Raw genomic sequence first — 24,458 nt, forward strand, 5'->3', positions numbered from 1 at the left:
TTAATCCATTTTCCCGACACTGTTTCACAATACGTATGTACGAAAACTTAGCATACAAAAGACCCATTACGTAACTCTTCCAATACCAGTTGATTTTCGGCGCAATTTAATAACACTCACTACCAACCCTCACGTACCTACAAGGTCAGACAGCAACACTGTTCGCGCCACCAAATTTATAGTTCCAGTATATGCCAGGTGGCAGCACCGAATCGAAAATGGTCAGATGTACAGCGAACAAGTATTCATCTGCGTGACAGTCTGGTGAAAATAACCACAGAATTAAGTGGCCGAAATTGTTCAGGAAAACTCATAGATGTTATAGATACTGTGTTAAACTTATCTCTTCTGAAAATTTAGCTTATTGGATGCTATTTACTGGTTACTATCTATTACGGATGTGGAGTCGGGAGAAAACTCAAGGTGAATTTTATGAAGTAATGTTTGGCTTGAGTCGGTCAAGAGAGTTTTAAGATTTTCAACGGAAATATAAGTGCAATTACTGTATCTATAAATACAGATATGATAAGAACAGAATTAACGAAGAACTGAAGAAGCTTATGAGAGTTTCATATTGGGATGAAACGTACTGAACATGATCTACCCGTAGAAACATGATCTATTCTTTTACCTTCTTTGTCATCAATATGATCTATCCGTGAAAATAGCAGAACTTCCTTTTTAGCTTCTTATTACTATAGAATAGCACTTACACTTTTTTTTTTTTTTTTTTTTGGTTTTCAGTACCCCTATCACGATGGTACTTAAACAGTAAACGAAGACGTTTCAACGGCTACGTAAAATGTAAAATAAGCAAAATTGTAAACACTTTGGATGCAGAGAATTTTCTTGGTGAGTACAAAGACAAAACGATTTAATGTCATTGTCCTTATAAAGAAAACAGCAATTTCACAATTTAGAAACAGCTAAAGAGAAAATACTATGAACACCACCACAGATCATCAGAAAACCAAAATCATTCAGATGTGTATTGTATTAACTGAAATGTATTTCCAATCAGAGTAAACAAACTTCAAAAGTATTTTAAAACAAACCTTTTCATCAGAAAAAATATCCTTTGAGACTAGATGTAAAAGTAATTTTAAAAACGCCAGACTTTTCTCGGTTTTCCAGATCAGCAGATATCCTAAACTTACTACGTTCACACATTCCCCTTTCCTTAAAAAGCCCGACTGATGATAAAAGTATATGCAAGTAAAGCCCATTACATTAAGCGAAATAATAAATTTATAAATCTTTTATAAGCTATGCAATAATCCAGACTTACCTAGTAGAGAAACTTGCATTTCATCTTGTTCTGGTAGTTCCACTCTAAACTGCAGATCACACAAAGCGCATGGAGTCATTTTTCGTAATTTGAAGAAAACTCCCTGCAATATAAGTAAATAATAAATTCCATTAAATTATTCCATTAAATAATTTCCACTATTTTACAAGTATAATCAGATAATACAGAGGCAAACTACATATGTAACAGAGGCAAACTACACATAAAGTATTCCATGGCTTAAGATTAAGTGTCTGTGTGGATAATGTAAATTTGATAGGGAACGATGCATGCTTAAAGTAAGAAACATACACACGCCATATATAAATTGGTATATATAGAAATCCGTTTAGAAGTTGACATAAGCAAGGCAGTACATGGTCCGACAATACTATGGAAAAAGACAGGGTGTCCGGAATGGGACTGACGGTTTTTAAAAGCGTATAGTTTTAATATGATAAGAGATACAGAAGGAAAAAAAAAACATGCATTTTAAAGGAGAATTCAAAGTTTATTTGGTCCTACTTACAAGTCATTCTAACTCAGTGTAACTCCACGTGAGCTCCATTTGTAACTCTTACAATATCTAGCCTAAATTCAATCTCTCTTTATTTATTTTGTAGCATCTGAGGTGTTACTGAAGCAATCGCATTCCTAATGCGGTTCTTCAGTTCATCAAGGTTAGGCACCTCTTCACCAGAATACACAAGGTCTTTCACATACTTCCATAGAAAGAAATCCAAGAGGCTAACATCAAGAGAGCGTGGAGGCCACCTAATTGGCCCATCACGGCCTATCCAACGACCAGGAAATTCAGTATCAAGGTACTCCCTCATTGTAGGCTCCAATGTGGCGGGACACCAACCAATTGGAATATCATTTCATGCAAATGTTGTAACTGAGGAACAATGAAAAAGAAGGGGCCTATAACTGCATTATGTGTTAAAACACACCAAACATTCAATTTGGGACTGTCTCTAGAATGTTCTATGTACGCATGTGGATTCTCAGATCCCCATATCTTAACACTGTGTCTGTTAACACAGCCAGATAAGTGAAAAGTTGCCTCATCAGAGAAAACAACGGTCAATAGGAAATCATAATCAATCAATCCTGTCCAGAATTTCAGTAGCAAATGCTGCTCTCTGTGGCTTACCGCTGGGCTTAATTTCTTGCAACAACTGCAACTTATAGGCGAGCAAACGTAACCGTTTGTGTACCACATCGTACACTGTTGACTTTGGAATTGCCAATTGCCTGCTCGCTGCGTGAATTGACTTCCTCGGGCTACGTGAGAAACACTTTCTTATTGTTTCCACATTTTCTTCTGTCACACGCGATTTACCACCGCTGTGTTGTTTCACTACACTCCCCGTTGATAAAAATTGATCCTTTCGCGCCTGGATACTGTTGCGTGAAGGAGGATACTTGTGATAAACACGTCAAAAGTTTCGTTAAACTTGAACAAACTTTTTGCCTCTGCAAACCACCACACGCATTGCGCTTTTTCGACTGCCGACGCCATTTCTGTTTAATGGTGATACTAGCGCTGTCACCGGTAGTTGTTTAAGTATGAAAATTTGCTGAATAAAACTTTGAGTTTTCCTTCAATATGATTTTTTTTTTTTCTGTATCTCTGACCATATTAAAACTATACACTTTTAAAAAGCCAGTCCCATTCCGGACACCCAGTACACTTAAGCGACTACGCGTAGCATTGAAATTTAAGAACAAAATCGAGAGCAAATTAATAATGGAAAATGCACGTTACTACTATAATAATATATACATTTTTCTTGCGTCTCATTACAAAGAACTTATTTATAAAGGCATAATTCTGCCTTTCTACTATATGAGTGTGAAAGTTGGTTTGACATGAAATACCTATAGTGCAGGAATTTTGCAAAAGAAATATATATATATATTCATACAAGCAAGGTACTCTGCACAGTTGTAGTACTTGATCTCTTTATCAATATACTAAAAGTCCCCTAAGATTGACCTTGAGCTTCGGCCGCCATATTGGAAAATGGCCGCCGATTTTCAGTTTTTCGTCAATAACTCCACAAAGAGCAGAGATAGCGTAAACTATAAAGAGTAATGATATGTAGAGAATGAAAAAAAAAAAAACCATTTTGGTGTATAATATATCTTTCTATCTTTATTCATTCAGGAGATACGAAGTTTTAAGTTATGGAAACTTTGTTATTTTGTGCAGATAGTACGGTTTCTCTGGCAGAATTCTGTCACTGTAGATTGCATACTTACTCAAATTGTGCATTGAAATGATTTCAGTACTCTTAAACTGAAACGGAAGAACAAAGTTACCCCTTTGGCTTCAATGAATGCAGGAATAAAAATCTAGGACAATAATATAGTTATTAGTAGCCATAAAATTATCTACGTCGTAAAAGGAACTGGTCAATTGAAAGATTACTTCCGATATGACTTTTTCCCAAAACCACCTTCATTATTTGATAACATCTCAGTGAGAAAGGGTATCAAGTAATCTGCAGTTTCAGCTTTTAAATGTGAAGAAAGAAACTTCAAAGTATCAACGAATGCTGTTCATGTTTTAGATGGAGGCCACATTCTGCATTCTATTGTATAGCCAAAACTAGCGACATACGTTGATATTCTTGACTGCTACATTTCATACATAGTATCCCATTAGAGTGAAAATTGCATCGTTGTTTTTGATGATATCCTGAACAGCCAACGACTAAAGAAATCGAGGAATAGAGAACAAACAGTCCGTACAACGTCGGCAACAATTCACTTTCAAGAAAACTCAGTTACGACCTCACTCCTGCTGAATTTTTAGGTAATCGCAATAAAGTTATCATAAACAATGCCTTAGTAGCTCTTTGTTTGAAGTAAAATGTGAAGGTTTGCCAAGAAGTTAATGCTGATATTTCAATAGTTAATGTACCCTTGGAAAATGCAAAATGCTAAGTACCTGTTGTTATCGGTCAGAACACTGATCTTTTAATTCTGTTAACAGCGTTAATAAAGGAAAAGTGTGATTTGTGGTTTCTAAGGCTTGCCTTTGGGACTAAGCAACAGAAAACTATATTTATCAGCAACAGTTATTATTTGGGGAAGAGATATGTGATGTACTGTTGTTTTTGCATGCTCAAACAGATTGTGATAGAATCTCGGCTATATATTGAAAGGGAGGCCACGGTAGCTCCGGGATAAGAGAGTTCACGTCTGGTGCATGAGATCCCCGCTCCCGCCAAGTGAGCTTTGTGGTGGACAAACACCGTGTACATGGGTTTTCTCGGGGTTTCCTCGTTTCCTTCACTTTCTTCATTCCACCATTTCATTCATTTCTCATCATCATCGTCTCCTTTAGCCTAGCCGGCATAATCGTGGAACGTAAATTTAAAGATTTCATTTCATTTTCATTTTTATATTGAAAGGGTAAACTTCATGCGTCTTCTTCAGAAAGATAAAGATTGATTTGAGGGTATTAGTTTTAGTGTTCAATGATCCATTGTCTACCAAAGAAACAATAGCCGAGGCTGGTGAAAGATTTCTGCTTCAGCTCTATGGTGAAAAGAAAAGCTAGAGCTTTGATGATCATCATTTTATGAGTACAATTTCCTCATCGGTAAGTAAACACTAAGTTCCATATTTGAATTCGCAGTGTTACCCCCAACAAGTGCAGCCACAAAGTAACATTTTTTTCGTGTATATCATCAAGTGCACGAATAGAAAGGGAATTCATTACAGCCTACATATTGGGGATGGACACAATCAACAACAAATTGATGCCGGTTTGCTCAGATCTGGAACCTGCTACTTCTGAGTTCTTGCAAATAATATCTTGTGGGTGTAAAGATAATTGTAAGAAGAATTGTGTTTGTTTCAACGCTGGGCTGTCTTGTTCGCGTGTAATGAGCGGTTATTACCAGGGTGTTTCGTGTGATAACTACCCAGATGTTCCTACTTCGCAACAAAATGAGGATGAATTATATGCATTTAATATTTAAATTGCATAGACAAAAGAACAAAACATATTTTTAATAATAATTTTCAATATAAATTCTTGTATTCTAATGTATTTTAGCATCCTTAGATATAAAAAGATAGTGGTACCTTTCAAAACAATATACACGCTGCAGAAATATTAAGTCAAAGTTAGAGATTTGTTAAGAAAAATTAACTATGGTCAATAGACGTTTATCTCTACTAAAAAATAATTATTTTAAACTTATTTTATATTATATTATAATAATTATTTTATATTATAAACGGATCGCCACTTGATTTACAAATGTTATTACTGTGTGATTTACAAGCCACTTATATATACCAACGTCGTATTTTTATCCTCTACATTTTAATGCACAATTTGAGTAAGTATGCAATCTAATGATCGAATTCTGCCAGAGAAACTGGCACTACTATCTGCACAAAATAACTATGTTCCCACAACTTAAAACTTCATATCTCCTGAACGAATAAAGATAGAGAGATGTACTATACACCAAAATGTTTTTTTTTTTTTCATTCTCTACATATCATTACTCTATAGTTTACGCTATCTCTGCTCTTTGTGGAGTTATCGACGAAAAACTGAAAATCGGCGGCTATTTTCCAATATGGCGGCCGAAGCTCAAGATCAATTTTAGGGGACTTTTAGTATATTGATAAAGAGGTTAAGTACTACAATTGTGCAAAGTTCCTTGCTTGTATGAATTTTTTTTTGTATATACCCCTAATTTTGACCTAAAATTCCTGCACTACTAGGCAGATTCAATGACAAACAAAAACTTTCACTGGATCCTACATAAGCCAATCCAATCAGGATACTAAGTTATTCACCTCCCTCATATTACGTTCTATATTACTCTGCGTTGTCTCTTTCCCCAAACATCCCGACTAATTCGCTGTGCTCCGCGAATATTTATCTCGAAACGAGAACTCCTCATTGCATTATCCAAATGATAGCTGACTGTAGCTACTGTGAAATCCTTCATTGTTTCACTTTCTGTAAACACTATTGTCCTCAAAACATCAAAAACCCTCAAACTTTTTCCTTCTCTGCAAGTTAGAAACCAACTTCCACATCTGGAAACACAAAAATTATGCTTTTGTATACTTTAATTTCTTTGATTGTAGTAGCAACGATAACATGGTTCCCACAGATTTTTGTAAAATGTTTTCCCTAATATTCCCTAATTTTCCTTAACAAAGTTCTACCTATTTCCCTGACAAAAGTTTGCTCATTTTTTCCACTTTTTCGCAACCCTATTACTTTAGTTAGATACCTAAACTAAAAGTAGGCCACTAACTTCCTATAAAATATATATATAACAGTCTACGCAATGTGGAATTATACGTGAACATACACACGGTATTAAGACTGTCAGCTGTTGAGAAGTTTCACAGTCCAACTCCAGACTGTTATTACATTCTGAAAAAGATTATATGGAACCTGCAAGAAAGTATACAGTTTGAAACTAAAAGAGACTAATCAAAATCGGTACATTTGTATTGAAGTTATGTGTGAGCATTTACATCATGAAGTCTGTTAATTATGATATTAATATTTTCAATCGTTAAAGGGTTTCACAGTATAGCTCCGATGACCATCATCAGATGCTGATGAAATTTATACGAAATCACCTCTAGAGAATACTTTTTCAAACAAAAAGTAAATCCACAAAACTGGTGCACCTATGTTGAAGAATTATGCTTGAATAGACGCACAAAATATATATATATATAAACGAGTCGAAATGAGAACTTACTTCTTTTTTTTACGTCGTTAAGAAAAAGATATTTACTTCAGCTCAGGTCAGAGCTGAACATATGTCTACTTTCTACATTACGGATGCTGTAGCTCAATCGATTTCAGTGTTACGAACCTAACCATAAATTAATCATAACTCAACACACTTTGATATAACTTAATGCATTTCTAAGCTATCATTCTATATTGTTGCATTGATTGGTCTCTAAATTTCAAATAATCTTATTACTTCAAAGGTGCCTTTATTATCGAGAACGACTACTTTGCTTCCCGACATTAAAGAACGTTCCAATAACTTCCCTAACATTAAAGAACTTCTCAATAATTTTTTACATTTTCCCTGACAAAAATGAAACTCAGTGACTTTCCCACATTTTCTAAGTGTGTGACAACCATGCATACCAGAATTTTGACAAGCCAGTGTTATGTAGCGTAAAACAGTAGTGAAAACATAAAATGAAAACACGTATATAAAGTTCATACATTGATGGTGAGCATTTTCAAGTATCAAGAATCATGTACGGGGAGGGTTTAAAAAAAAAGTTACCACAATAGTAACAAACCTCCATGTTGAAAACAAAGGTCTATGGTCACGACGGTTGTGATTTATTATTATTATTATTATTATTATTATTATTATTATTATTATTATTATTATTATTATTATTATTATTATCTATATTATCCTAGTTGATAAAGCTCGAAGAAAGTGAATGAAATTAGAGTTTGTGTTTACGAAAAGTACACCTTGTAGGTCTGCTTCACGCTGAGTATTTCAGTATTGCACACACCCATTTCTTTATTTGAAATTTCCTTGGTACCTTTTACTCTGAAGACGCCATATGATTTTTCGCAAGATTTTCATTACAAATAAAAGTGATTTGTATCACCGAACCAAGAGATTCATTAAAATACACAAATATTTACTATAGTCCTCTTAACATGTTTACTTATTTACTGGCATTTACTAATGCCCTGCACAACATTTACATAATAAAGAAGTGAGATTATATTATTTTATTTACCTGCACTAAGTCTTGAAAATGTCTACCAAACTGGGCTAGAGCCTGACCAGCAGGAACTCGAGATCTCCACACTTGGGTAAACATTTGCAAATTCCGAACAACTTCGGACTCATCTAATCCAGGTACAGTTTCGATATTTACAACATCAAAACCTTCTGGAGGTCTGTTGTCGATCAATAGAGATATTATATCTACATCTTCTGCATCGTCCACCTACAAGAAAAACAAACAACATTTTTATACTTCATTCAAGTGCTTGATAAGTGATTCGAGGTTAGACGGACATGGAATCCCTTTAGAAGTCAGATCAATTTTCTCATGTAGATGAATGTCTGTTTTTTAATGGTTCTTTTTTACTAACATATTTCTCACAGGAAAATGTATCGTTCATAAGAATGCCTACATTGATTACTTTTTATTTATTTATTAAACAAATTCCCAGATAAAGCATAACTTTGCCATTTCACATAGAGAAATGTTAATAAACAGGAAAAAAAAGTGTCAACAAATAGTGCAAAACTAGTATTAGTTCGCCAAAACTCGTTTAATTGCTCTTTCAAACACCGGGTAGCTCGAAAAAATGTCCACATTAGTTGTTAAATGACTATAACAGTTCGGTATTCTGTAGAAAAAAAAAAAAAGAAAAAAATATTCTTCTGTATAATTGCCAACCTAGGGCGGGCAAGATGGAATAGGTGGGTATTCCGGGTTATGCCGGGAGAGAGACGTACGAATAGTTCCTTTTTAAAATATACTAATATGATGAAACCACTCGCTCGCTTTTACCACCAAACAGAGTAAGAAACAGGCATCCAAATTCTTTCATTTACGGCAGTAAAAGAGTCTTGATGCCAGTCCGACGAATTTTTGTGCCTTTGGACCCTTAAGACAATGTCTGAAATATCGTCATGTCCGAACTATTCGTCGACTTTGGAAAGTCTGTTAAGAATGTGAGATAATTCCCATACTCCAGTGCAGTCTTTTACGATAAAAATTACAATTATTCACAATGCTGATGGCCTAATCAAACTTCACCGCTGGAAGCGACATAGCATTCCTAGAGGTGAACACTATGTTAAACTTGTTCGCTTGTAATCGAAATAACTTTTTATTTTCTATTTTATTTTATCATGACGCAGTAAGAATACGTACCAATCAATATATTGTTACATACTAATTTTGAGTAAATAAAAAATCTTTTCCTTTGTAAGTTTTCATCGTGTTCGACCTTTAGGAATGCAAAAAAGTTGTCGAATTTCCACTTAATGGTATTGTAGAAGCCGTTTTGAGATGAAAAAGAAGGTAACGTGTTAGTGAGTGTTTACTTCTATTAATAAAACAAAACTGATCCAAGCACTAAATATAATATAACAATTGTGTAACTGTTTCGGCAAGGTAACATCGCCTTCATCAGTCATGCTATGTATGATCAATCCAAGAATAATAACTTGAACATAAAGAGAAAGTGAAAAGAGGTCACGGTCATTCTTTCTAGAACCAACGAAACTTTCCCCTTAATTTTTTACTTTCGAGCGACAAAAGGAGAGAAGAAAGTTCGGTGATCGTGGAAAAAATCGAATCTGAGATTTCAACGGATTTACATGTTTCATGGCCCATACACACCGAAAAAGTGATTTTTCGACATCTGTCAGTACTGATGTACACTCTCTTAAGAGGCCATATCGTTCAATGTACCGAGGCCAAATTTGAAACTTAAGGTTTTTATGTGTTTCTCCAGTAGGTATTTTCGAATTTTCTTTCTACTTCTAAAATTAAAGATAGTTTACTGAAGGGTGAAAATCAAATTTTGCAATTTTCTCAAAAACGGCTCTAATGATTTTCTTTATGTTTCATAAATCAATTTTTCAATAACAATTCTATACTGTGGTACTAGCCATATCAGTGGGAAAAAACGAGAAGTGGTAGTTTAGTCTTGGGGGGGGGGTGAGAGTTCTTTCCGGACGATTTTCTCAAAAACGACTCACGCGATTTTGTTATTTCATAAATATATATTTCATTAATAACCTGGCAGTATGGCAAAACTGGTATTAATAACCTGGCACATAAATCATTTGTCCTGAATAATCTACGATGGGTAGTTTGTTTTTGGAGGTGAGTTTCTTCTGATGATTTTCTCAGTACCAAGCCAGGCGGTTTTTGTTCATATTTCATAAATATTTCATTAATAAGCTGGCAATATAGCAAAATTCATATGTCCTGAAAAATCTAGGAGGGGTAGCTTCCTTGGGAGTGAGACTTTTTCGGATTTTCTCAAGAACAACTCAAGGGATTTTGTTCATATGTAATAAATAAATATTTCATTAATAACCTGACAATATGGCAAAACTCATTCGTTCTGAAAAATTTACGAGGGGTAGTTCATTCTTGAGCCTTTTCTTTCTTTTTTCTTCAGACGATTTTTTCAGAAACAACGCAAATAGTGCTGTTCATATTTCATAAATAAATATTTCATTAATAATTATATGTAGACTGATTATAAAATCCGTGCTAAGGGCCAAAAATGGAAAAGTTCAGTTTAATGTCAAAATGTGGGCTATGTGCCTAACACAGCTCAGTTAAAATCGGACTATATAATACTCACTGTGGTACTAGTTCAAATAATCGCCAGAAGAATGTGCCACCAGTTCTGGCCTTTTTCTCATTTTCATTTTGGCACTTAGCAAGGATTTTATAATCAGTCTACATATAATGTTGGGTAAATTACTCCTTATAAGCAGTAATTTACTCTTACGGTGAGATTCTTTTCAGACCACTTTCACGAGAACGACTTAGGCGATTTTTGTTCATCTTTCATTAACATTCCTATAATGTTGCATAATGCATGGGTCGTTTACTCTTCCGATGAGTTTCTTAACAGTTTTGTGAAATACAACTTCTGGAATTTTGTTACTTCATATACAAATATTTCTTAATAACCCTAAAATATTGCATAAGTCACTTTATTTAATATATGGAAAAATCTACACGACGTAGTTTATTTTATTTTATTTTATTTTTTTTTTTGGGGGGGGGTGAGTTTTCTTCTGGTGAAATTTTTCGAAAGGTTTTTATAATTTTGATCGTATCTCGCGAGAAAAGGTTTCATTTATAACTTCAGCATAACCTGATTTAATTTAAGGAATTGGAAGGAGAAAGTTTAGTGCGGTGACCCAAAAATTTTATTTACATTTACTTGTACAAAACGTTAACTTTTAATTAACTGCTTTTTACGTACTTTCTCCAATTATTTGTATACCTATTTTAAATTTCGGATATTTGCCTACATAACAATGTTATTTACGTTTCTAGTTCTTTCCTATAACTCTTTTTGTTCTATTTTGTTCGTATTAGAGTCCATAATTCATGAATCGTAATTCCACTTGTTTAATTCATCAACATATCCTTGCTGTGTTTCTTAACCCATTGAACTTCTTTCCACTTCTGTATCACACTTCTCTTTTCCCTCTTCAGCCCTTCTATTCCTTCCCAATATATTTCTTATCCTGTTTCTTTAACGTGCTTATATGTTCCATTGCTCTCTCTTCTTAATCTGACGCCGTATTTGTGTTGTTTTATTCTTTTTTCCACTCTCTTTCCTATTTCTCGTACATATTTCATATTTCAACCTTTAAACAAAGAATGTAAAAAGTGAAGGGAGAAACATGATTGGCTCTGGGAAGAGTAAAGGAACAACCTTTCACTTTATGACTGACTGGCTCTGGGTAGAGTAAGCGGAACTTCCTTTCACTTTATGATTGATTGGCTCTGGGAAGAGTATAACTTCCTTTCACTTTTATGTTAATACTAGCTGAAATGCCCGTTCATCGCACGGGGGAAGTATGTTTATAGGAGATAGATGACACACTATAAATTGATTTGTGACTATTTAACAAGTTTCGTACTTTTATGTATGAAATGCACGGTTGTGCAAGAATTGAAAATATGGTGAACAGAAATTCACTTAAAAAGAAAAGCAACAATAATGCTATTAAATTCGAATGAAGAAAATTGTAGTGAAAGGAAAGTCTGGTTTGCATTTAATGTTATTTTTATTTTATTTCATACTTAACTAAGTTGATTTATTATAATACTTGCTTGTAAACTACCTCTGTTATCTAGTGGCTAGATTACCTCCTCTTTTACGTTTCGGCATTGTGTTTAACGTTATTATTACTTAACACTCTTAAATTCCATTTAATACATTGTTCACTATCTTTTATCTTTAGCAATTTACTTTCACTTGTTACGTTTTAAACATATCACTGGCATACAATTAACTGTCTGGCAATTTCATTTTTCCTTGATCCGATCTTATATTTTAAAAGTTTCCCTGGCATATATTTAATTTCCAATTTATAGAGTAATACATTTCCTACAAACGTATTTTCCTTGTGCGAAGAACGGGCATTTTAGGTACTTTGTGATAATTCTGAAACTATCATTGTATTTCCACGATGTCTGTGGTCTGTAGACATTATATATTCTTCTTTTAAACAAAACTTGTAAATAAATGTAATGGCACAGACTCCGGTCCATCGTTGCCTGTTAACTTTCTTTGGTGCTATTTCAGCACACTGGTGCCAAAGAGCATTAAGTAATTTGAAGATGAAACTGACATGTATTTAACTTTCTGTCAATGTACCTCCCAGAAAAGTTGTTTCTCAGTAATCTATAATTTTAATTAATTATGCTTCTGAATAAGTAATTCTTACCGTAAATCTGAAAGACGTTTCTTTGTGGAAATAGTGTCACTACTCTATATAGACTGGCGATACTCAACCTGGAGCAGGTAAACTTCAGGGGCGCCACAGAAATAATAGTATTTAGATATGGGAGGTAGCCTTTAGTAGAAGTAGTAGTACAAATAGTAATAGTAGTAGTTGGTAGTAATAGTAGTAGCAGTAGTAATAGTAGAAATAGTAGTAGTAGTAGTAGTTGGTAGTAGTAGTAGTAAAAACAGTAATAGTAATAGGTGGTAGTAGTAGTAAATAGTGCTATTATTAGTATAAATGGTAGTAGTAACTTGGATTCGGTTAGGTTAGGTTGGTTCTGTTGTCTGGCTCCCATCATCTACACATAAACCCACCACTTTCCTTTCAAAACATTAAATGGGTTGAGAAGAACCTGAGCATAATGATAATGATAACTGTAAACTTTAATAAAAATGATCCCGTATTCTTAATGTGTACCTTCTTAGTGGTGCACATTCTAGAACATTTTCGAACCTATAGGAAAATAATATAACATATTGGCACATTCTACAACAATTTCGAACATTATGGAACATTCTAGAACTTCCTGGATCATTCTAGAAGGTTCTAGATCATCCTGAAAATTCTAGAACATTCTCGAAGCTTTGGGAAACTTCTATAACAGTCTGTAACATTTTCCAAGATTGCTGATAATTCTAGAACATTCTGGAATATTCGATCAATAATGAGTTGTGTAGAAAGAAAAGCAACATTGAAATTGAAAATAAAGAAATGCACGCATTGTCGTTAAAATTAAACCTTTTTTTTTTTAGCACATTAACACCGTTGCTAGGGCGTTCCCCCCCCCCCCCTAGGACCCCTGCTGGTCCAAACTGAAACCTTCTTCATGGATGGGAGATACAGAGCTACAATACCATATAACTCCCATGGCGCTCCGGGTCTTGGTTTCGGAGCCTTTGTAGCACGCACGGACAAACCACACTTACTTTTATTATATATATTGATTTAAGTTGTTATTTTTGGATTGATCTTGCATAACGTATTTAATGAAGGCTATGTTACATTGCCGAACCTGTTACACAATTGTTATTAATATACTTACTGCTTTGGTCAGTTTTATTTTATTAATACATGTTCAACATTTTCAAAACTATAATGAATAATTTACGAGTGTTTACTTTTATTATCTGCTGCTGAGATTGAGTTAGACTACAACTTCAGTGAAAGCAAGTGAAACATGAGAATCTCAAAATTGTCATACAGGTTTATACATATTTGAGGAGTTTCAAAAAGAACCACTAATAAAATGGAAGAAAACTATGCCACATGTTTGGTTGGGATATGATAAACTAGTTGACAATACATCGGTGATTTAAACAAATGTAAGACCGGCGATGAATCCCTCCAGAACGTATCATGCACTATAGATGTCCACAAGCCACAGAAAGCAAGGCAACCATAGGATAAGCATTCAATTGACGTGCAGAAACCATTTGTCAACACCTCAACAGATTGAGGAACTGAATAAATTGGATGATAGATCTTATTTGAGTTGACTGAAGCTCAAGAAACGACGTAACCAAATGCTTCTTTGTATTGACTTGTCTGAGCAAGGACCTGTTTCTGAACGGAATGCGATGAGTAGTGGATTATTTACAATATTCCATGGTGCGGTCATAATTGGTCTGCATCACATGAACCTACTCCTGAACTACAAAAAACACCATTTCACAAACTTTTTTTTTTTCCTTTTTTCCTGCTCAGGATGTCATGCTACGCGAACTGCTGTCACCTTGCCAGATTGTCAATACAACTGTAGGTGTAGTAATTGAAACACTTACATAAGAAACTGAAAACCGCGGAGTCTTTGTTTATGAGTCGCGGAAGTGACACTATTACCCGACTTGACTGGGTAATGTAAATGCATCCTCCACGGACATTGCACCATCGGATTAGTATTTGTTTCATTCGTTAGATACTATCTGAAGGAATAACAGTTCCAAAACCCCGATGAGATTACCCTACACTGCCCGAGGGTTGCAGACATATTATTGTTACTGAAGGAGACTATTTCTCATTTTCACGATTCTTACTTCACATTATAACAAATTTGTGTAATTGATTTGACTGATATATGTCCTTTGTCAACAGCAGATTATATAGAACGAGACCCAGAGATTGAAGTGGGATTTGTGACCAATGTAATAAAGATACGGGCGACATCTACTTCACACTAGTGAGCATGCCCTTCTCTTTGTAAGGTCAAAATCCAATAGAACTTTTTTTTGGAAAGCTAACACAATTTATGAACGAGATTGACTGGACTGGACTGAATATATAAATGACTAAAAAAGCATTTTACATTTTTTTTTATACTGTTTGTATAATATAATATATTTCAATACTCGTTGCCACCTTTCTTTAATATCTCGTAAGGTCTCATCTCGTAAATTCATTAAAAGAAAGAAAAAAGAGAAAATAACCTAGTACAGTTGAAATCAACTTTCAAACTCCAGATTAAGATATGAACATTACCTCTAATACACATGTATCTTTATTTCCAGCAGACAAATCCAATTCAGGAAGTTCGTCTTCTGATTCTTCAGTATCAGAATTGCCAACACGACCATTCACTTGACATTCATTATCCTGGAATGATTATTGTAATTAGTTTTACGGTGTAATTCAAACAATACTCCTTGCTAAATATATCTCTAGTAATGTCCACACGACTTTCCAAAATTAAATAACCTAGATGTACGTACGTCACAAGATTCAGTCGAGAAATAAGTACGAAATACTGTTATAAAATATTAATCACGTTCATGAAACTAAGCATCCCTCTTTCTTTCGAAAGCTCCCTAATCACCTCCACATGTGTTCTTCTTTTATATAGAGAGAACTAGAAATAATAATAATAATAATAATAATAATAATAATAATAATAATAATAATAATAATAATAATAATAATAATAATTGTATGCCTCTCGAATTTGTAAGTGAATGCAAGGGTATCAACTGAAATTATTTTACCTTAGATTTGTGTTCTTTTCCTTTTCGGACTTATATTTCTACTTCAATATTTCATTCCACGAACTACTATGAACTTCTGTGTGTAATAAATCTTCGAACAGCAGACATGTGTGAATTTCTTAAATACCTAAGACCCATCCCAAACCTGTAAGAACACTAAAATTATTTGTTCAAACTTCAATACTAAAATGTACTTGTCATTTTATCCGAAATCTGAACAGAAAAAGTACACACAAATCCAAGGAAAAATAGTTCCATTTTGTACTAGAAATACGTTGCGTAAAATAAAATAAAATCATGAACCCAAGGGGCTTACGAAATATATTTGCAGTCTCTCCATCCTCCTCTCTTCTAAACTCTGAAACTGAAGGTGGCAGTATTGTAGTTTACCTTTGTACAACACTGTCAGCAGAATATTTTAAACACTACATAGGGTTAAGGTTCTTTCTTGACCATATGTATTATTATTATTATTATTATAAAAAGAAGTAGTATCCCCAAGCTTCCCTATAGAACTACCTCGATAAACCACAAACTAGGTTAAAACTCAAGAGCTTATTGTAAATATATTTCATAATATTTTCCGTTTACATAATGCACAAAGAATTCATGGAGATATTGTGCTGTTTATGGACAAAATACGTTATCAAAAGATACAAACAAATAATAAAACGGTTTAATCTCTTTCGTTCTGGGTATTTTGATGTCCAACATGCTCCTTAGAGTAAGCGACCAGTCACAGCAAAAGTGGATGAATTATAGTGAAAGTCGAGCAAGACTGCATGTAAGCAGTCATGACATCTTCAATGATCTAAATATCGATCACCAAACAGTGTTAAGCCATTTAGAGAAAGTTGGCTACAAAAAGAAGCTTGATGTTTGGGTGCCACATGATCTAACTAAAAAACATTTACTCGATCGAATTTCTATCTGTGAATCTCTACTGAAAACAACGAACTCGAGCCATTTCTCATGCAGCTGATCATGAGTGATGAAAAGTGAATAATCTATGACTACAATGTGCGGAACAGATATTGGTGAAAGGGAAGTTTCACAGTCTGTGATAGAGCCCACACTGACGCCTAAGAAGGTTATGCTGTGCGTTTAGTAGCATTGGAAGGACATTATAAAGTGATATCACTACGCAGAACGATATGCTCGAACCTGTACTGTTGACAAATAGTGCGAGTGCACCTAGCAATTTAAAAGAAATGGCCGGAAATAGTCGATAGAAAGGGTGTCGCATGCCATACATAGATTTTTAACGACCCATCAAAAATCAAGAGAACTTGACTGGGAGGTTTTGATGCATCCACCGTATAGCCAAAACCTGACACCGTCAGAGTGTCATTTGTTCCCGTCCGTGCAGAACACACTGAATTGTGTTTAGTTAGTTCCAGAGGAAGCCTGTGAAAACTGGGTGAACATAATTTTTAGAAATCACAGAAGTTTTAAAACGACGAGATTACTGTTGTCGAAAAAATGGAAGAAGATAATCGAACAATATGGTGCACACGACGTTTCATGTTCTTTTTGAATCATAACCAATGCATTCTCAATTTTGACCTCTAAAGGCTCAACACATTTTAGATAATCTGATAATAAAATATTTATAAAAAAAAAAGAAAAAAAGCTATTGGTTCTTACAAATGAGGAGGCCATTCTCATCTTTCAATTATTGATTAAGGAAAGTGAGAGAGTTTATCGAACATAATGAGAAATTAGTTTCCGTTTGGAACTGAGAGGTAAGTGATCGATCACTGCTAGGATTAACAAATAACTTGATGAACATTATACTTCAATATCAGTTTTATCTTCATCGTACACTGTCGATTTTCAGGTTTCAAAAAAAAAAAAAATCTCTTGATTTTGCCGAAAGTTATGCACGATGACTTACACTCACCTATATCATTTTGTTTAACTCAGTTAAGATCTATCGACTAATATACAGGGGGCCCAAAAGTAGGTATACACCCCTGCATTGATCACGTATAACATTTTAGTTTATGAATTTATTTGCTTCGACTGTTCTGAGCTTAAGTTATAAGTAAAAAGACGTTAAGAACAAATAATAAAGAAACTACAGGGTGGTCCAGAAGTGGGCGTTCCCCCTTCCCCCCTTTTAGTTTCAACAGTATAATGTTAGTTATGGTAGGATGCCTGCACACGGTTACCTTGAAGTCTTAAGTGTCATAAACATCGGTATGATCACCATCCGTGTCGTAACACAGCTGAATTCTGCGCCAAGTTCTCGCAGATGTTTTGCGGAGATACTCCGGGGTCAAGAGGGTGAAGGCGTGTTCCACAGCTGCTCGTAATTCCTGCGTTGTGTGATATTGAGTGTTTCTTACTTGTTGCTTTATGAAACCCTAGAAAGCATTGTCTGGTGTCGTCAGATCGGGACTTCTTGGAGGCCAGGCAAAGGGAGCTGGTGAAGATTCACAACCTCTTCCAATCCATCAGCCAGGAAACATCTGATTCACGTAATTGCGCACGCGAATCGCGAAGTGCGCTAGTGCTCCATCCTGGACATGGATAGCAATGTTGCCAGACAATGCCAAACACTGTTACCAAACAAATGTAAGTAAAACCTAAAATCGTCAGAAAATACCAATTAGGGTTACACCCACTTCCGGATCACGCTGTATGTCTACCTGTTTGACAACACTAAGAAATGATATAAAATATAGTGAGCTGATCAGTACGGGACTGTATACTTACTTTTGAGCCACCCTGTATTTCTTATCTTTAGACTTTAATTTTCCGTCGAACTCTAATAATTGTAGAGTTTTAAATCCACACACGTTTAGTTCATTCATTAAATGTTGTCACGTATCTACCAGAACGAGTTATTGGGAAATATAAATACAGGGTGTATCAAAAAGAACTTCACAATTTTGAAAACTCATATTGATTTACTCATTTTATCTTACAGACATGGTTTCGGTATCATTTTGTAGCAAAATACATCAAGTTTTGACTCACGTAGTACACTAGTTCAGGAACAAGCTACCGCCAGTTGGAGCAAAGATGGCTGCCTTTACTGGTCCCGAGCATGTAAGCTGCGTATTTTGGTTTGAATGACCCCCACGTTCACCGGACCTGACACCTCTTGATTTCTTCTTTTGGGGGTTCATCAAGGATAGCGTGTTTGTTCCACCCTTACCGGCTTCTCTACCACAGTTCAGAGCTAGGGTCTACCTTGCCTCGCAATTCATCAAAACGCACCTGACATGCCGCAGTGGGTCTGGCAAGAAATCGACTTCAGATGGGATGTGTGCCGCATTACCAATGGAAGCCACATTGAACCTCTAGGTATAAGGTAAAACACTTGATGTATTTTCCTACAAAATGACACCAAAACCATGTCTGTAAGCTAAATAGATAAATCAATATGAGTTTTCAAAGTTGTAAAGAATTTTTGATACACCCTGTAATTTTACTTTTTTTTTATATACTTTAGTTATTTTTGTGAACCATCCCATTTTCAATCCTGTTGTTTATCCAACTTTTATCTTTTCGTGATAACACTGAGCGCTTCCAAATGAAAATTCAGAAATCAGATACTGTTTCTGCGTTTGAAAATCGGACAAAATATTAGTAGCACTGATTACAATAGTTCGTTTACCCTCCAGAGCGATTTCAATATGATAGAACACTCTTAAGTTTCACTTACTGGTACTGATTTCAGCTCATACAATTCTCTATTCTTCTTCACGGTGTCCTGTAGCAGTTTCTGTATTTCTGCAAGTTTGTGTTCATCCGTCCAAGAATTACCCGCAGTCACTTTTGGAATAGGAGGCGAAGGAAGTGGTGTTAAGAATACAGCCGTGCCTGTGGCTAGGCCAACTAGCATTTTCTCACCAATCGAGACTTGAACCTGTTTATGACAATAAATACATTTTAAAACTCTACAGCCTTCTCTGAGCAAAGCACAAGCATACATGAGCTTCTACCATTTTTAAAATAGATGAAATACATAAATGAAATATATGCAATAAAAATGTAGAAAGCAAAATATAATTACATATGATAGAGGAACAATCGACAATTACCAACAAGAACATACTAAAGATCAACTTACCTTTATCATTATACAATTCTTATAAATACACTGATTTAAGGGAACATTTCCTTGTTTAAAGTTTACAATATTAATGGATCAAGCATTCTTCGTCTGCTCAGAAATAACTTTGTATTGTCTGTATGTATGATTAAAAGTGATTTTGTGCAAATGTGTAAAAAGTAATATTCATTTTCTTCTATCTATTTTCGGCAATTGATTGCAGGGAAAAACAAGCAATAGAATTGCATAATTAATTACCAAACAATTCCTTATGCAATTCTATTGCTTGTTTTTCGCTGCAATGAATTGCCGAAAATAGATAAAAGAAAATGAATATGACTTTTTACACATTTCCCTTTGTCGTCAAACAATATACTACGCTAGTATGATTACAGATATTTAATTATAATTAGTTAAAGATCGAAATATGCATTACGAGTACTACTGAAATCCATGTGAAAAAACAAGCTTTCAGTTTTAACTGGAGTTTTTGTGAAAAAAAATTAGTATTTTTGTGTACGTTGCATTTCAAAACAAAGCCTATATTTATTTGTCTTCAGATTGGTACCATCTTTTTCAGATATAGACATATGAATTCTAAAATAATCAGGAAATTGTGAACAATATGTAAAATCCCACCCTCTTGATCTACACGTATGCACTGGCGTCCTTCGATGTAGAAGATGGTCGCTTGTGAAGGTTCTTACGATCCTGTCACAATTCCCTACCAGTGTGCTATTCACTCTTACTATGAGGTTTGAGAGCCACGCACGTCAGCAGAGCTGCCCCACAAAGAAAGAGTAAAAGAACACCTGCTGATAAGATAAAAAAAAAATAAACCTAACTCTTCCCTGTTAATAAAAGGTTGTAAATCTTTCTCCATGCAATGCAAATATTGCCACTGCGCCCCGGAGTGAATAATAAACTCGTCTTTTCCTCATTTGTTACATTAGCTGACAATACTTTATATATCAATGGCGATCATGTCAGTTAGATACTAAGGCATTATTGTTTATATAGCGAGTATCACTCAAGGTTGATTAATTTCTGAGCTACTAAAAACTTAAAAAACATTAACCGACTTCAACAAAAGCACTAAAAAGTACAAATAAAAGCGCTTAAAGGCGCAAAATAATTCACTGCATTACATTACATCTATTTAAATCATTACGCTATTCATTACATCTATTTAAAAAAAAAAACTAAAGTCTGTGACAAGCCAAATAAATTAATGCCCATTTGTGATCGGTTTGGCACAGACTGCAATTTTTTCTTTATTGATAATGGTGATGAATAGTTTGCGCTTTTAAGTGCTTTATTATTTTCTGCTTTTTAGCACTTTTATTATTTCCTGGTTTTCAGTGCTTTTGTTGAAGCTGATTAGTTTTTTTTTTTTTTTTTTTTTTTTTTTTTTTTTTTTTTTTTTTTTTTTTTTTAGTTATTTTCTACCTTTTAATGAGTTCTTGAAGTTGGTTATTTATCTCTTTAGTTTATTTAATTTTACCAGTTTTTCGTTACCGTATTAGATTATTTAGACACCTAAACTGTTTTAATCTCATCTCGCCTAGCGTGGTGGATAACATCGTGTCCGTGGGTTTTCTCGGGGTGTTTGTAAATATATATTGTTTATTTTTACATTTAACTTGTTTATGTATTAAAAACTTTAAAATAAATCCTTCACTTTCCTTCTTGTTTCTGTTTGACTGTGATATTGAGTTCCATTAATTTTTCGAAAAAAAAAAAAAAAAAAATAGTAGTTTTATATATAAACAATTATAAAACTACGATGACTTAAACCTGAAATCTGTCACTTTGAGTAGTAGATCTGTCGCTTTTGGTTTCAACATACAAGACAAAATGGTAGATGAAATCTCTTCTTGGGACGCTGAATCCGTATCAAAAAGTTCCTCGCTATCTCTTACACTTTCTGTACTATGGGAATCAATACGAACACCAGAAAATGAAGTAATTTCTACCACGTAGCCCCGCGTAGCGTAATCACTAACGCTCTCGCCTTTGGTGCGAGCGATCCCGGATTAAATTCCCGGTGGGAACACTCGGTCGTAAAAGTGTAACAGCTTTTTCAGGCCAACCATCCCGTGAGGTTTTCCTGGATTTTCCTCATTCATACCAGACAAATGTCGGGATAGTACCTAACATAATAGTTCCAGGCCGCTTTCTTCCTTCCCCATTCCTTTTCTTTCTGACAGTGTGTTCGCCAACGTACGTCATCCCTCACACGTGACGGGCTAACATGGCCATAGCTACCGAAAAGACCAGAAATCTAATTCCTAATCCTAACTTCTCAATTTCCATCCATTTCCATTTCAATAGAAAAATAAACGCTTAGACGTACTCTATTATTCAAATTCTGAATCCGTATCAAAAAGTCGTTTTTCGCTATATATTACCGTTTTTGCTCTATAGGGATCACAATACCGAAACCAGAGCTGAGAGTAAATTCCTACGGCTTCCGGTTTTAGTAGAGATGTAAAGATAGAGATAGCTGAATCCATCTTGACTGCTGGATCCATACTAAAATCCGCTTTTCGCTATCTATTATTATTTCTAGTCTATGAGGATCAATATTCAACCTGGAAATTACAGATTATTACCACTTTCCGCTTGAATAAAAGGTTATGGAAGGAGATAGGACCTATTCTTGGGTGACTAAAAATGTTTTTAAAAATCTCGTTATCTCATCATTTTTGCTATGATATGAGTCAACAGATGGGAGGACATAGCAGTTCTATATTTATGCATTGCGTGGTTTGGAAGTTTGAAAAATCAATCGAAGAAGTAAAATTCCTGTGGGGTAAATTTGAGACGGTCTTGAGAGAGTTAACTTCAACCAAAAAAAAAGTACTTGAAGCTTACCTTTAGGCCAAATATTGTATTCATGCCCTTCACTTTCAATTTGTTAATAAGTACTCGATGTAATTCGTACTCCAAGAAGGGTAATCCATCCGAGATTTCTTTAGCGTTCATCTCCCCTTTACAATCCTTCTTCGGCCGACAGACGTAAGCTTGTATAAAGGAACCTTTCCCTGTGATTGGGATTCCTTCCGGAGGTTCGATAGTCGTAAACAAAACATCAGGCACTTTACCTCTTCTGAAAAAAGAAGAAAGAAAGAAAGTAAAAGTATGAGTTTCTCTACATGTAAGTTTGAATACATCATGTATTACATCAATGGGTTTAATTATTCTTTATTAAAGGGCCAGAAGTGTATTCTGAAACGCATTTGGATGAAAATAGAACGAAAAAATACGAGAAAATCCCGCCCAGATTCGAACCTAATGTAATACATGGCGACTCAACGGAACTGAATATGATATAAATAATCCTGAAGTGTAAGTTGCCAACCTTTGTCAAACACAAAAATATACAAATTAATTAATTCAAATTAGGCTATTCAATATTACTCAATATGGTTGATACTAGGAATAATTACTGATAATCGTACATTAAGTTAGTTGAAGTTGAAAGGAAAGAAAAAAAAACTCTTCACAATTAAATATCTTTCTACAAATATGCACTTCTGAACTGATTACTAAATGCAAGTGGTAAACCATCTAAACATTATGTTAAACTGTTATATTTGCTTTTTTATTCAAATTTTTATTTGATTTACATATTGACATAAAATGACATTCTGCATGATACGAATTTTAAAAATGAATATTTCACACGAATGCATCCTCTTTACTACTACTTTAATCGTTATACTATGCATATATGATGATGTTGTAAACGAAAGATTTAGATACTTTCGGAGTAAGTGTCTAACTGAAGAAGGGCACTAATGGGTAAAGTGATTACACCAATGGATAAAACTCATTTTAAGCAAGCTATCAGTTCACATCTAAATTCCGAAAGTATGAAAATTAAATTTTAAAAAATGAAAAGAAAGAAAGGAGTGTTGTAATAAAAACGCCTTTATCAATAGCCCTCGTAATCCATCTTTCAGAATTATGTGTCACCATTACCAATAAGAATATTAAAAATGTACAGAGAAAATCCATATTTCGCATACTGTTATCATTCTTCATTAGATATTTAAAAACACAGTGATACAATTAAAATAAGCTAGCGTAAACACAATACGCCCTATATCATAGGAACATCACCACCACAACAACAAAAGGAAGAAGAAGAAGAAGTAGTTCTAGTAATAATAATAATAATAATAATAATAATAATAATAATAATAATAATAATAATAATAATAATAGAATTAGAATTATTAGAAATAGAGTCTTAAATACACACTAAATTTCTTAAGAGCTATGTAAAACTAAACGAGAAAACAATGAATTGATTCCTTACCTACACATGGCACACTTGAGCATTGTGATGCGAAATGGAACACTTGTCTCGCTGTACGGAATATGGCAGACTGAACAGGGTGGAAGAGGGGCGTGATCTTCTACGGGATCTGTTGAATGTTGCACTTTAGGCTGATTGGAAGCCTAGAACAAAAAGACACTCCAAATTCAACATGAATGACACCTGACAATTATTTTGTTATTCTCACAATACAACGTGTAAATAAAAATATTATCATACT

At 34.4% G+C, this 24,458-nt stretch overlaps 1 protein-coding gene across 2 annotated transcripts in view; it reads right to left on the bottom strand.

Moving 5' to 3' along the window:
• LOC145681060 (C2 domain-containing protein 5) overlaps nucleotides 1-24,458 on the bottom strand; it is a 244,052-nt gene that overhangs the window by 126,167 nt on the left and 93,427 nt on the right. For both annotated transcript variants that reach the window (XM_081752409.1, XM_081752411.1), the window contains 6 exons: nucleotides 24,218-24,360; nucleotides 22,768-23,002; nucleotides 19,501-19,704; nucleotides 15,325-15,438; nucleotides 8,078-8,290; nucleotides 1,289-1,391 (listed from right to left, as the gene is read on the bottom strand). In XM_081752409.1, coding sequence (XP_081608535.1) covers nucleotides 1,289-1,391; nucleotides 8,078-8,290; nucleotides 15,325-15,438; nucleotides 19,501-19,704; nucleotides 22,768-23,002; nucleotides 24,218-24,360 — 1,012 coding nt within the window. The remainder of the gene's footprint in view (nucleotides 1-1,288; nucleotides 1,392-8,077; nucleotides 8,291-15,324; nucleotides 15,439-19,500; nucleotides 19,705-22,767; nucleotides 23,003-24,217; nucleotides 24,361-24,458) is intronic.

Source organism: Thermobia domestica, chromosome 3 (assembly GCF_964235325.1).
Source record: "Thermobia domestica chromosome 3, izTheDome1.hap1.1, whole genome shotgun sequence".
Lineage (NCBI taxonomy): Eukaryota > Metazoa > Arthropoda > Insecta > Zygentoma > Lepismatidae > Thermobia > Thermobia domestica.